The sequence below is a fragment of the Rhinopithecus bieti genome, unplaced genomic scaffold, assembly GCF_001698545.2.
Source record: "Rhinopithecus bieti isolate Rb0 unplaced genomic scaffold, ASM169854v2 scaffold_13247, whole genome shotgun sequence".
NCBI lineage: Eukaryota > Metazoa > Chordata > Mammalia > Primates > Cercopithecidae > Rhinopithecus > Rhinopithecus bieti.
The window spans coordinates 2,909,477-2,921,546 of NW_016807505.1; the positions used below are offsets into that span (position 1 = coordinate 2,909,477).

General features: G+C 36.1%; 1 protein-coding gene across 1 annotated transcript in view; it reads left to right on the top strand.

Moving 5' to 3' along the window:
* GABRG3 (gamma-aminobutyric acid type A receptor subunit gamma3) overlaps nucleotides 1-12,070 on the top strand; it is a 559,764-nt gene that overhangs the window by 541,339 nt on the left and 6,355 nt on the right. The window contains exons 8-9 of the mRNA XM_017882409.1: nucleotides 9,502-9,698; nucleotides 9,997-10,056. Of these exons, the coding sequence (XP_017737898.1) occupies nucleotides 9,502-9,698; nucleotides 9,997-10,056 (257 nt within the window). The remainder of the gene's footprint in view (nucleotides 1-9,501; nucleotides 9,699-9,996; nucleotides 10,057-12,070) is intronic.

Genomic DNA, 12,070 nt, shown 5'->3' on the forward strand with positions numbered 1-12,070 from the left:
AAAAAAAAAAAAAAAAAAAAAAAAAAAAAAACGGGACGTCAGTGAGTCTTTTCATTCAGCAAATATTAATTAATGTATTATGGTTAGCCAACATTGGTCAACAAGAGAGACATATTCTATAAACCAACCAGTTTATTGGTTTTAAGACAGATATTATATCAGTAATTACAGAAACAAATCCATCCATTTACGGGAAGGTGTCAGGGAGACTTCCTGGGGCACTGAGAGATTTTTAAGCTAAATGATTGAATAGGAACTATCTAGATGTTGGGGAAAGAAAAAAAAGAGCATGTTTGCAGATGGGAAGGGATTCAGAGGCATGTAGGGAAGGGTTTTGGCAAGTCTGAGGGTCTGGGCAGACCACATGCCAAGAGTGTAGAGAGCACAGGGCAAGGAGTGTTTAACGCAGAATGATGTGGACCACACAAAAATGTCACAATTGTACAAGGGCAGCTAATAAGGAGAAAGCTAAAATGATACTTGTGTTTTAGAAAGTTCCTTTTGATGGCAGTAGGTAGAATGAATTAGAACCAAAAGGACTGGTCATTAGGAGACAAGCTTGGATCTATGGGCAGAAGGTGGTAGCTTGGACTAGATGGGGAAATGATTTGAGAGGAATGGATCAGATAGAACCATTGAGAAGAGAAAAGGAGGAGTCAGAGGTGGCTTTTTGGTTTCCTCCTTGAACAAGTGAGAGACAGACATGAAATAAGAGCAGTATTGGCATGGGAAGGTGATAGTTCAGTTCTGGACATGGTGGATTTCAGGCGCTGGATGGCTGAATCCAGCAGGCTAAAGGGGTGGAGGATTCAAATGGGGAGGATGAGGATGAGGAGGTGATCTCAGCAGGAGCTGGCCTGGACAAGAAATGAATGGAGATGGGGAGGATGAGGATGAGGAGGTGATCTCAGCAGGAGCTGGCCTGGACAAGAAATGAATGGAGATGCTTTGGGGACAAAATGTATCTCCAATAACATCTCCATTGCTCCCAACTTGTTTATGGTGTGGCTCTGCTTTGGTAGAAGAGAGTGGAATGTCAGGAAAGGGTCACTTCTGTTTGTTTCTGGGTTGGCACAACTTAAATCCTGGAGTTACAAAAGGATAAGATAAATATACATACGTTAAGTAAAACAAAGTGCAAAGTTGATAAGCAAAACTTAATGATATAAGTAAATAAAAGGATAAGATAAATATACATAAAGTAAAACAAAGTGCAAAGTTGATAAGCAAAACTTAATGAGATAAATAAATAAAATATCAAATGGTTACACAAGTTTTGTAAGATATGATAGCTTTGTTATTATTGGAAAAGCATCCCTTAAAATGACCCTGGGTCTGGTTGAGGGTTGAGTTTACCTATTACTCTTGAATTTAATCATACAACCTATGGAAGGACTCAAGCAGTGATAGCTCATCAAGTCATGGCCTGTCATGGAAAAGATCTGCATGTGTTTTCACTGTATCCATGAATATGTTCGTTTTGTGCCCTTTACACTGACCGATTAAGTGCCTGGTACAGCCATGGATACTATGAAAATTAAATTTAAGAAAACCAGCATTTTGACCATTTCTTGATTTGATATTGTTGTAGTTGTGCATTTTATCCAAGTCATTCATTTAACAAAATAAATTATAAAATTATTTTCCTGAATTATTTTGATCCATCAAAGTTGTCTTAATTTTGACAATATTTTATTACAGGTGATTATGTTGTCATGACTATATATTTTGAATTGAGTAGAAGAATGGGATACTTCACTATTCAGACATACATTCCCTGTATACTGACTGTGGTTTTATCCTGGGTGTCATTTTGGATCAAAAAAGATGCTACACCAGCAAGAACAGCATTAGGTGAGTTTCAAAAAATCTCTTCCATAAATTTGTGTAATTTTAATATAGAAGCATTCATAAAAAATGCCTTCAATGTAAAAAACTATTTAAATGTGAATGATCTAATTTGAAGGTTACTTGAACTGTGCTTAGACTTTTCTCTCAAGAAGCCAAGTGAGGCTATTCTTTCTCACAATGGGATTCTATGTGTGCTACATAAATCAAGATGGGGTAGGAGATTCACAGTAAATAAATTGTGATAGTATCCTGTATCACAGGCTGATATGATCACCAAAACACAGGCACATCCCAGAACCTGTCAACTCAAAAGTCCCCTACATAATGTCAGGAAGCAGAATTTACCACACACCTCTGAGGACTGAGGACATAATATTGGTAAAATATTTTATCAATAATTGAAGCTCTGCTTGTATATAGCAACTTTACCAGCAAACGAGAAAATGATCATTTTTTTTCAGCTGTAAGCCACACACTAAACCTCAGTCTTTTCATGAATTTTCTCTAGTTCCCAAAGTCTTCTTCATAAAACACTAACTTTCAGTAGTTTTAGAACTGTGCAACATATATATGTCAGTTTTCTTTCTGATAGGAATTTTGCTTAACTTTCAATGTTTTGATTTTTTGAAGACAGGTAATATATAAGACTGAATATAGAGATTGTTTTCAAAAAAATTCCTATAGAAAAGAGGAAGCAGGCCGCGGGCGCGGTGGCTCAAGCCTGTAATCCCAGCACTTTGGGAGGCCGAGACGGGTGGATCACAAGGTCAGGAGATCGAGACCATCCTGGCTAATACGGTGAAAACCCCGTCTCTACTAAAGAATACAAAAAAAAAAAAACTAGCCGGGCGACGAGGCGGGCGCCTGTAGTCCCAGCTACTCGGGAGGCTGAGGCAGGAGAATGGCGTAAACCCGGGAGGCGGAGCTTGCAGTGAGCTGAGATCCAGCCACCGCACTCCAGCTTGGGCGACAGAGCCAGACTCCGTCTCAAAAAAAAAAAAAGAAAGAAAGAAAGAAAAGAGGAAGCTGCCTCAATTTCAAATTTCTGCAACATCTCTCATATCTGCATTGTTATTTCTCTGTGTTTTTTTAAATTTGTGTGTTCAAGAACAAAGCACTGGGCCTGGGTAGACCGGGCCAAGAGATTAATTAGCCTGTAATATCCTCTACCTATACTAGTTTTGCATGCTGATAGAAAATACATGATAGAACTGTAGGCGAATCAACACAGATTTTGTGACTAACCCTTGGGGTTATGGCTTCATGGTTACATGTATTAGATGTCACTGTACACAAGACATCTAAAGATAAACTTCAAAGTGATATAATATATAACTATGTTTGTACAACTTGAGACTATGAAAATCCTACAGAGAATAGTTGTTCTGGGCTCAAGACACAGAAGCTAGAATTTCACAATGCGGTCAGATAATAAATTTATAGCCAGAAGAACTGAGGAACTTTATTAACAATAAGATGTTTAGTGTTTAGTTGAGACACCAAAAAGTCCGTGCCTAGAAGTAAAGGGGGTACTCTCAATGTCCTTTAATGAAGCTTGAACCAAGCAATAACAAGATCAAGGAGAACCATCAGTAAATTTACTATTTGTCATAAGAATTCAAAGGGCTTCTTAAAAAGATAATATTGTGCAGACTTTTTAAATTATATGGAGTTATAATAAGAACTTATTAGACACTCTAAGATGTAGAAAAATGTGACCCATGATTACAAAGAAAGAAGGATTAATAAAAAGCAAAGAGAAGTCTAATGCTGACTCAGTAGGCATGGACTTTAACAACAGCTATTATAACAATGTCTGAGGACTTAAAGGACAATGTGATTTTAATTAATGAACAAATGAGTCATCTCATCACAGAAAGTATATAAAAAGAAATTCTAGAATGAAATGTATAATATCTTGATTGAAAAATTCACTAAACTTAAGAGCAGATTGAAGATGGCAGAAATAAAAGGTTATATAAAATTGAAGACCATCAGATGAAATTTATGTAATCTGAAGAACAAGGGAATGAAAAGATTAAAAGAAAGAATGTACCGGTGATCTGTGGTACAATACGAATATGTATAACAAAACTATAACTGACTATAACTGAGGCGATAGTTAAAATCAGAATAATAAGAAAAAAAGAATGAGGAAAAATATTTTTGAAAAAATGTGGTTAAGAAATTCCAATGTTTGGTGAAAAATACCAGCCTACAAATTCAAACAGCTTAGTGAGATACAAGCAGGAGAAATACAAAGAAAAGCGTCATAGTCTAAATGATGACAATCAAAAAGAAAGGGAATACTTGCAAGTATGTAAACAAAAATGTCCTGTCGTATGTGGAGGAGCAAAAATATGACTAACTGATTCTTCATGTGCAATAATGGAGACCAGAAGATAATTAATTGCTGTCTTTAAAGTATTGAAATTCTATATCCAAAGAAAATGTACTTCAAAAATTTCATCAGAATGAAGTTTTTTTAGATAAACAAAATCTGTGTTAATTTGTCACAGAAAATCTAAAACCATAGTAAAAATTCTAAAACAAACTAATTAGGTTAATAGAAATAATAAACAGAAAATGGATTTACAAGAAGTAATGAAGAACATCAGAAATGGTAAGCATGTGGTGAAATTTTAAAACTAGTTTTCTATTTTATTCTTTCAATTAAAGTCAAAATAATAATAATGCAAGATGAGACTTATGACATAAGAAACAATAAAATATAGGCCATAAATAGCAATGAGGTTAGGGGACATATGGAACCATGTTCCTATGTGGTACAAAAATGAGTACAGTAATACTAAAAAAATTCTAAGTAGATATGTTAAGAAATCTTATTGTAATCTGTTGAAAAAATATGAAAATATAATAAAAGGCATAGCTGAGAATTCAACATAGAAATAAGTAAGAACATATAATAATAATAACAGGGTAAATTCAACAGAAAGAAAAGACTTTCATAAATGCACCTGTACCTAGTATTAGAGCTTCATATTAAAATAAACAAAAACTGAGAAGAGGATAAATTTTTAAAATCAATCACAGTTTGATATTTAAATATACTTCTAACAGCAGTGTACACAAACAAGCACATTTGTCCACTTATTTAAGTGATTAAACCAGTCAAAAACCAAAAAGCCAGTAAAGGAATGGAGGAGCTGAACAACAATATCAATGTCTTTGGGCTACTGGATATTATAGAACTCTGCACCTAATAATTACATCATGAAAGTGAATTTCAATATCCACCTCCTGCCATACACAAAAATTTACTTAAAATGGATTATACTCAAATGGTAAAACTAGAAATGTTAAATTTCTAGAAAAATGTTAGGATTATAATGTTAGATTAGATGGAGATTTCTCAGATCAGAAAGTGAATCTTAGGTGAGGAAAACTTTGAAACAGTTCTGACATGAGAATAAACTTGAATAGGTATTTCATGTTGTTAGATAATACGAAACATCCTGAAGATTCATTGGTTATGTAAAATAAATACTTTTTCCAATGAATAGCATCTTTCTCCTCTTTTATGCATTTGATGTGCAGAAGTTTTAATTTCATTTATTAATCTTTATATTAATGTTTTTGTTCTAAATGTGTTATAAGTATGGCTACTTTAAAGATTTCCTATGTAATATTTTAGTCTGATAAAATAATACCAGAAATGTCCAGGATACAGTAAAATATCATTCATCATATCAAAAAGAAAATGCCAGTATCAAGATGACACAGTTGTTGGAATTATCTGATTAGTTAACATATCAGTCATAAATGTGCTTCAATGAGCAAATGCACACATGCTTCAACTAAATGAAAAAAAGAAAAGCTCCACAAAGAAATAGAGGATATAAAGAACTCAGTGGAATTTTTAGCACTGAAAAATACAATGCCAAAATGAAAAGCTCACTGGATGTGCTTAACAAAAGAAGAAAAGACAGGAAAGAATCAGTGAACCATGAGATAGAACAACAAAAATTAACCAATCTGAGCAACAGAGAGGAAATATATTGAAAATAATAATCAACTGAGTTTAGGGATATCTCCAAATGTTGACACATGTTAGAGAGGGAAATGATCCAACATTTGTGTCATTGAAGTTCCAGAAAAAAGAGAAATAGAATAAGACTAAAAAAAAGTATTCAAAGAAACAATGGATAAAAAATACTCAAATTTGCCAAAAGGCATAAATCTAGAGATCCAAGAAGCTGAATTAATCCCAAATAGGTTAAATCCAAAGAATGTTAGGTAAAGACACATCATAATCAAACTCTTAAAAACTGAAGAAAAATTCTTGAGAGTAGCAAAGAAACATGTCGCCTTGCCTATAAAGAAAATACAAGTTGGATAACAATGGATTCTCATCCAAACCATGGAGGCAAGAAGGGAGTGGCACAGCATTTTTTAATGCTGAATAGAAAGAATAGTCAACCCAGAATTCTATACCCAATGAGAGTATCTTTTAAGAATAAAGGAGAAATCCATTCTCGTGCTAAGAAGAACAAAGAGAATTTGTCACTAACAGATGTCCCCTAAAATAATGGCTAATGGAATTTCTTGAAATAGAAAATGATGAGAAGAATTTTTTAACAAAAGAAAGGAAGAAAAAACACAAAAAGTGAAAATGTGGGTAAGTAAAATGGACTTTCCTTTGCCTTTTGAGTTTTCTAAATTATTTATAATGGTTGAAGCAAAAAATCATAATGCTACTTGATGTAGTTATTAAACTAATTAAAGGAAATATTTAAGACAATTATATTAAAATCAAGGAAGAGTAAGGGGAAATAAGGTTTCTACATTTCATTCAAACTGGTAAAATGTTAAATATGAGAAATTATGTATTTGTAATACTGGAAGAATCACTAAAAGGCCACAAAGAGTGATGTGCCTCAAAAACACTGTAGATAAAGCAAAATCAAATTCTAAAATATGTTGAGATAACCTATATGAAGGCAGGAAAAAGAAAACAAGATATTATAAAGGAACAAACAAACAGGAAACACAATATAAAATGGAATCATTACATCTTAAATATTAATAATTACTTTCAATGTAAATTGCTGGAACATACCAGTGAAAAAACCGAAGTTAGCAGAGAGGATTAAAAAAATAAAGCATGACCCAGCTACAATGTGTCTCCAAGAAAGTCACTTGAAATAGGATGATATTGTTACACTGACATGAATGTTCATGTAATCACCAAGAACTGGACACAACCAAAATATCCCTCAACAAGTGAATGGCTAACGAAACTATGGAACACCCAAGCCATGATATACTACTCAGCAGTAGGAAAGAACAAACTATTGATGCAGCAGCAGTTAAATGTGTCAATGGCATTGTGCTGAGTAAAAAAAAAAAAAAGCCAGTGTCAAAAAGCATTATTATAGTTTGTGTTTAAATTAGGAGGTTTACTTCTGACTGTAGTAAGATGCCACCATTTATATTCACTCATCCCTCCAAGGTCAAGAAGAAAGTTTTTCTAGGATTCTGTGAGACCAGGATCATCCCCAAAGCATCCTATATGTAATAGACTCAGCTGAGATAACCTTCCTGAACTCCCTTGGGCTTTCCCCGAAGAGGAAGTCATGCCAACAGGTGTTTGTGCAAAGCACCCTTCTTTACTAGGTAGCTTAGACCCCTGAACTAAATAGAAATGCCTAAGCTTTATTTTTCTTCAGGGTATATAGTTTCAGGGTGGGTGTGGAAGCACTGTATAGTTTCAGGATGGGGGTGGAAGTGGGGAGGATAAAGCACACGGCCACTGTCTACCTCTGGAATACAGGCCACTCATGACAACTGATGGACAAGGTCTATGGAAATTGCAGACGCAAACAATTTGTATTTCTATTGAAATAGAAACTAAGATTTTGAACTTCTTAGACATGATGTGGTCACATTTTTAAAAGTTGATTTGGATGTTTATTAAAGGAGGATAATGGCTTCCAGCTTCATCCATGTCCCTGCAAAGGACATGACCTCATTCTTTTTTATGATTGCATAGTATTCCCTGGGGGAGAACATTAGGGAAAACAGCTAATGCATGCTGGGCTTAATACCTAGATGATGGGTTGATAGGTGCAGCAAACCACCATGGCACACGTGTATCTATGTAATAAACATGCACATTCTGCACATGTACCCTGGAACTTAAAAAATATAAATAAAATAAAATAATTTTTTCAAAAGATCTTTTTCCATAAAACTACATCTGATGTAAGTATAGACTTTTCCGGTTTACACAGCATTTTTACATGAAATTTTACCATCTATATTAAAGAGTACCTGGCATTCTGTTTTCACTGCACAAGTTAAGGAACATGATTCAAGGTGGTACGTGGCTTCTCATGGCCAAATGCTGAGCAGGCCCAGAGCAAAGTGGAGGGCTTGGACTTTCAGGTGATATTCTTTACAGCTCAACAAGCTGTCCACCCCGTGCTTTGAGACTCATTCTCCACCTGGCCCTGGCAGAACTGCCTTGAGCAGGTGCGGGGAGGAACTAAACAGAGGCTGTAATGCTGCAACAGGTGTAATGTGTCCTCATCTGTCCTGTGTACCTATTCTCTGACTAGTACTGCGATGCAGATATTTTACTGTATTCCCGTTGAGCTACAGAGGTGGTGACTATTAAAATTCAGATGCCTGTGATTTAGGGGTTCATGAATGTGGGGTCACTAACCTGCCCTGTCTAGTAGTTCTGACAGGTCCTGATTTCTTGGGGAGTTCACCCACAGGAGAGTCAGTCTTAGCCTGTTTCACACGATAATCGCTCTTCTTCATTTTATTCTTGTGTTCACCAGCCTCCATGTCTTTTTTCATGTTTTCCCTTCTAAGCTATCCATCTCACGTGTGTCTGTCTCTTTTCTGAATGTTTTCCACAATATTTGATTAAACATCTAGTGTTGACCCATGCATATGAAATAGTCGAAGTCAAACCAACATTGAGTGTTACCAATTAATTGATTCATTTGATGTAAAGCATTCATTTAAATGCCTCAAATGTGCTAGCGTCTGTGCTGGAGGACAGGCAAAGACAAGTAAGGGACTGTTTTTGTCTTAAAGACCACACTATCTAGGAGACAGATACGTAAAGACATATGTGATTCCCTGTGATAATGAAAACAAAAAAAAAAAAAGCTGAGATATGTAGAAGGTACAGGGATACTGCAGATGTGCATGTTGTCAGCTCTGCCGGGAGGGCAAGAGTGGAGCTGGGTCTTCAAGAATAGTGAGGGTTTTCAAACTGGGGAGGTGAGGAGAAGAAAGAAATAAAAGGATTTAGCTGCACAGAAGTGTGAGATGTGGAACAGCAGGGAATAGATAGGACTGCAAAAAGAGCATCGATGTTAAAAAATGCTTAAAAGGCAAAATGTCCAACGAGAGAATTACTGAATAAATTGAAAGGTGTTCACTTGATTCAGGCACTTTAGTGTTATTGTGAAGACTCTAATCAGAAATTTCATGGAAACATTGCTTATGAAATTGTGTGGACATTAAAATTCAAAGTAACATTACATGAGTTATGCAGCATCAGGGATTCCTGTAAGGCAGCCGTGCTGGGGTGGAGGGATGTGGGTGACGGTCTGGGATTCCTGTTGCATGTTGCATCCTTTTACAACATGCTACCTGTCCCCTGTGCAGGCATCACCACGGTGTTGACCATGACCACCCTGAGCACCATCGCCAGGAAGTCCTTGCCACGCGTGTCCTACGTGACCGCCATGGACCTCTTTGTGACCGTGTGCTTCCTGTTTGTCTTCGCCGCGCTGATGGAGTATGCCACCCTCAACTACTATTCCAGCTGTAGAAAACCAACCACCACGAAGAAGACGACATCGGTGAGCTGCAGTAGCAAAGGTTCTCTGGGAGGTAATGGCGGCGCTGTTTGAGATGAGTGTGTGCCTAAATGCAGTTGTATTCCTAAGGATCGTATAAAGCATGATGTACATACCCAATTCAACAAGACTTTTCTAAACCAGACAGGGATTCTGAAGATGTGAATGTGAAAGAGCTCTCTTGTGTCACTTACCAGTGACGTGGTTTGGTTTAGTCATACCCTAAAGGTTGCTCTTAAGAGTGATCTTGGATGCAAATGTTCATGACAGTTTCCTAGTTATTTTTCTTCTTTTCTTGTAGTTACTACATTCAGATTCCTCAAGATGGATTCCTGAGCGAATAAGCCTACAAGCCCCCTCCGTATGTATAGCATTGCAGGTGTCAATATTTCTGAGAACTTTCACTAAACTAACATTGCATTTGAAAGGTAGATTGCTGTTGATGCATGCGTGTATTGAAGACCAAGGAGTGATGCACATGCTGGCTTCAAAAATGTGTTTAGTATTAGGTTAAAAATCCAACTCTGACAATTTGGAAATTAGAGGAGAAAAGTAATCATAATCCTTCCACATGGGGATTAGTGTATGGCATATATAGTTCTTTTTTAGCCATTCCAATAATATATGTTCATGCATTTTAGCAAAACTGAATTATGATCTTTTTATAGCCTCTTTGATAACTCAAAAATAGGTACTTACATGTACTTTAAGTTTTGTGCCACAAATATTGTTTTATAGGATCCTTGTAATGATCATATCCTATGTTCATGATTGAGGCACAGGCAGTCATGGCAGGACACTGACTGGGCTCATCCACATTTTTCACTTGCATTTACGTTCTTATCACTACCAATTTGTATTTACCTGTGACTGTTTGCTTGGTTCTACATTCCCAGGAGCAGAACATTTGCGCAGAGGGGTTGCATGGTCTTTGGTCGTTGCCAAATGGCGCTGCACCAGCTCCACCAGCAACGCCAGACACCTCATCCCGAACTTTCCGTGCATTCAGTTTGACAGTCAAGCAGGAAAATGAGCTCTGCAAACTTTTCTCACTGGCATTTATTTGACTATTGACAATATTGTCACTTGTTTATTTTTGATTTGCATTTCTATTTTCATGAATTGCTTTTGAATTTTTTTAACTTTTATTAGTATTTTAAAGTAGAAACTTGACCGTAGTATATATGTTACGTATTATATAAATTGTATTTTATAAAATATATAATTTAGATAGTCACATATAGAATATATTCATGATATTGTTTGTCATGTAGTTTTTACTCCAACTTGAATTGGCAACATTGCCACTGTTCTATTTTGTGCCTTTTTCTGTGTGTGTTATTTTGTTTCATGTGGTCAAATCTGTCACTGTTTGCTTTTGTAGTTTCTGCTTCTTGTGTTCTGCTTTGGAAGGTCCTTCCTACCCTCAAAATGACGACCCCCCCTCACTTTCTTTTGAGCACTATGCTTGACGTTATGTTCTCTGTGCTTTCATGTATCAACTCACTTTATTCTCATAACAAACCTTTCTACAAATCAGAAAATTGAAGTGTGGATAAATTAAACCCTGTAAATACTGACCAAGGTTTGACAATTTAAAAGCAAATTTGTTACATTTAACTATTAACAAGTCTGAATTTCTTTTGGCTAGAGGTAAGAATGTAGCTTTATTGAAAAACCCGAGAAACATATTTTTAAATTAATGATGCGAACTACAACTTTTATCATATAACAACTTTTTTTTGCAATCATGACTTTTATTCCTTTATACATATGTATAGTAATTACAATTTACTAATTACATCAAATGTTTCAAACCCACCCATAAGCTGCGGGTGGTTTGCTACTTGCTAATTAAGACCTCATATGTAGTGCACTTCCAGCCCATTGTCAGGAGACCACATAGTTATCTGCACTCTGCAAGTGTGGATCGTGAGAGTTCTTCCAAAAAGTTAGTGGGCAAATCACTGTTACAGCTGCGGGAAGCCACAGCGATCATACAGATTTTGCCAGCAAATGCTTCCAAATGGCGTGGGACCAAAACAGAGGGGAGAGGGGAAGGGTGCAATCATCACACATAGCCAGGACCTGGGTGTTGAAAGCAGGAAATATTGACATCTTTAGTACAGAAGTGATGTTGCCAAAAAAAGAAACAAATCCTTTAATACACAGAGAAAAGGTATCACAAAATGAACAGAAAAAAAAATTTTAAAGAAAGAAAAAGCTGGAAAGTGTAATGACCTTAAAGAAAGTACAAAGAAAAATAATTCAGACAGAAAGGGTGCCAGGCCTGGTGAGAAGACACAGCCAGAGACCTGCAGCAAGAATAATGCTAAGCCAAAGAAAAAGGAAGTCTGGCCGGGCGCGGTGGCTCA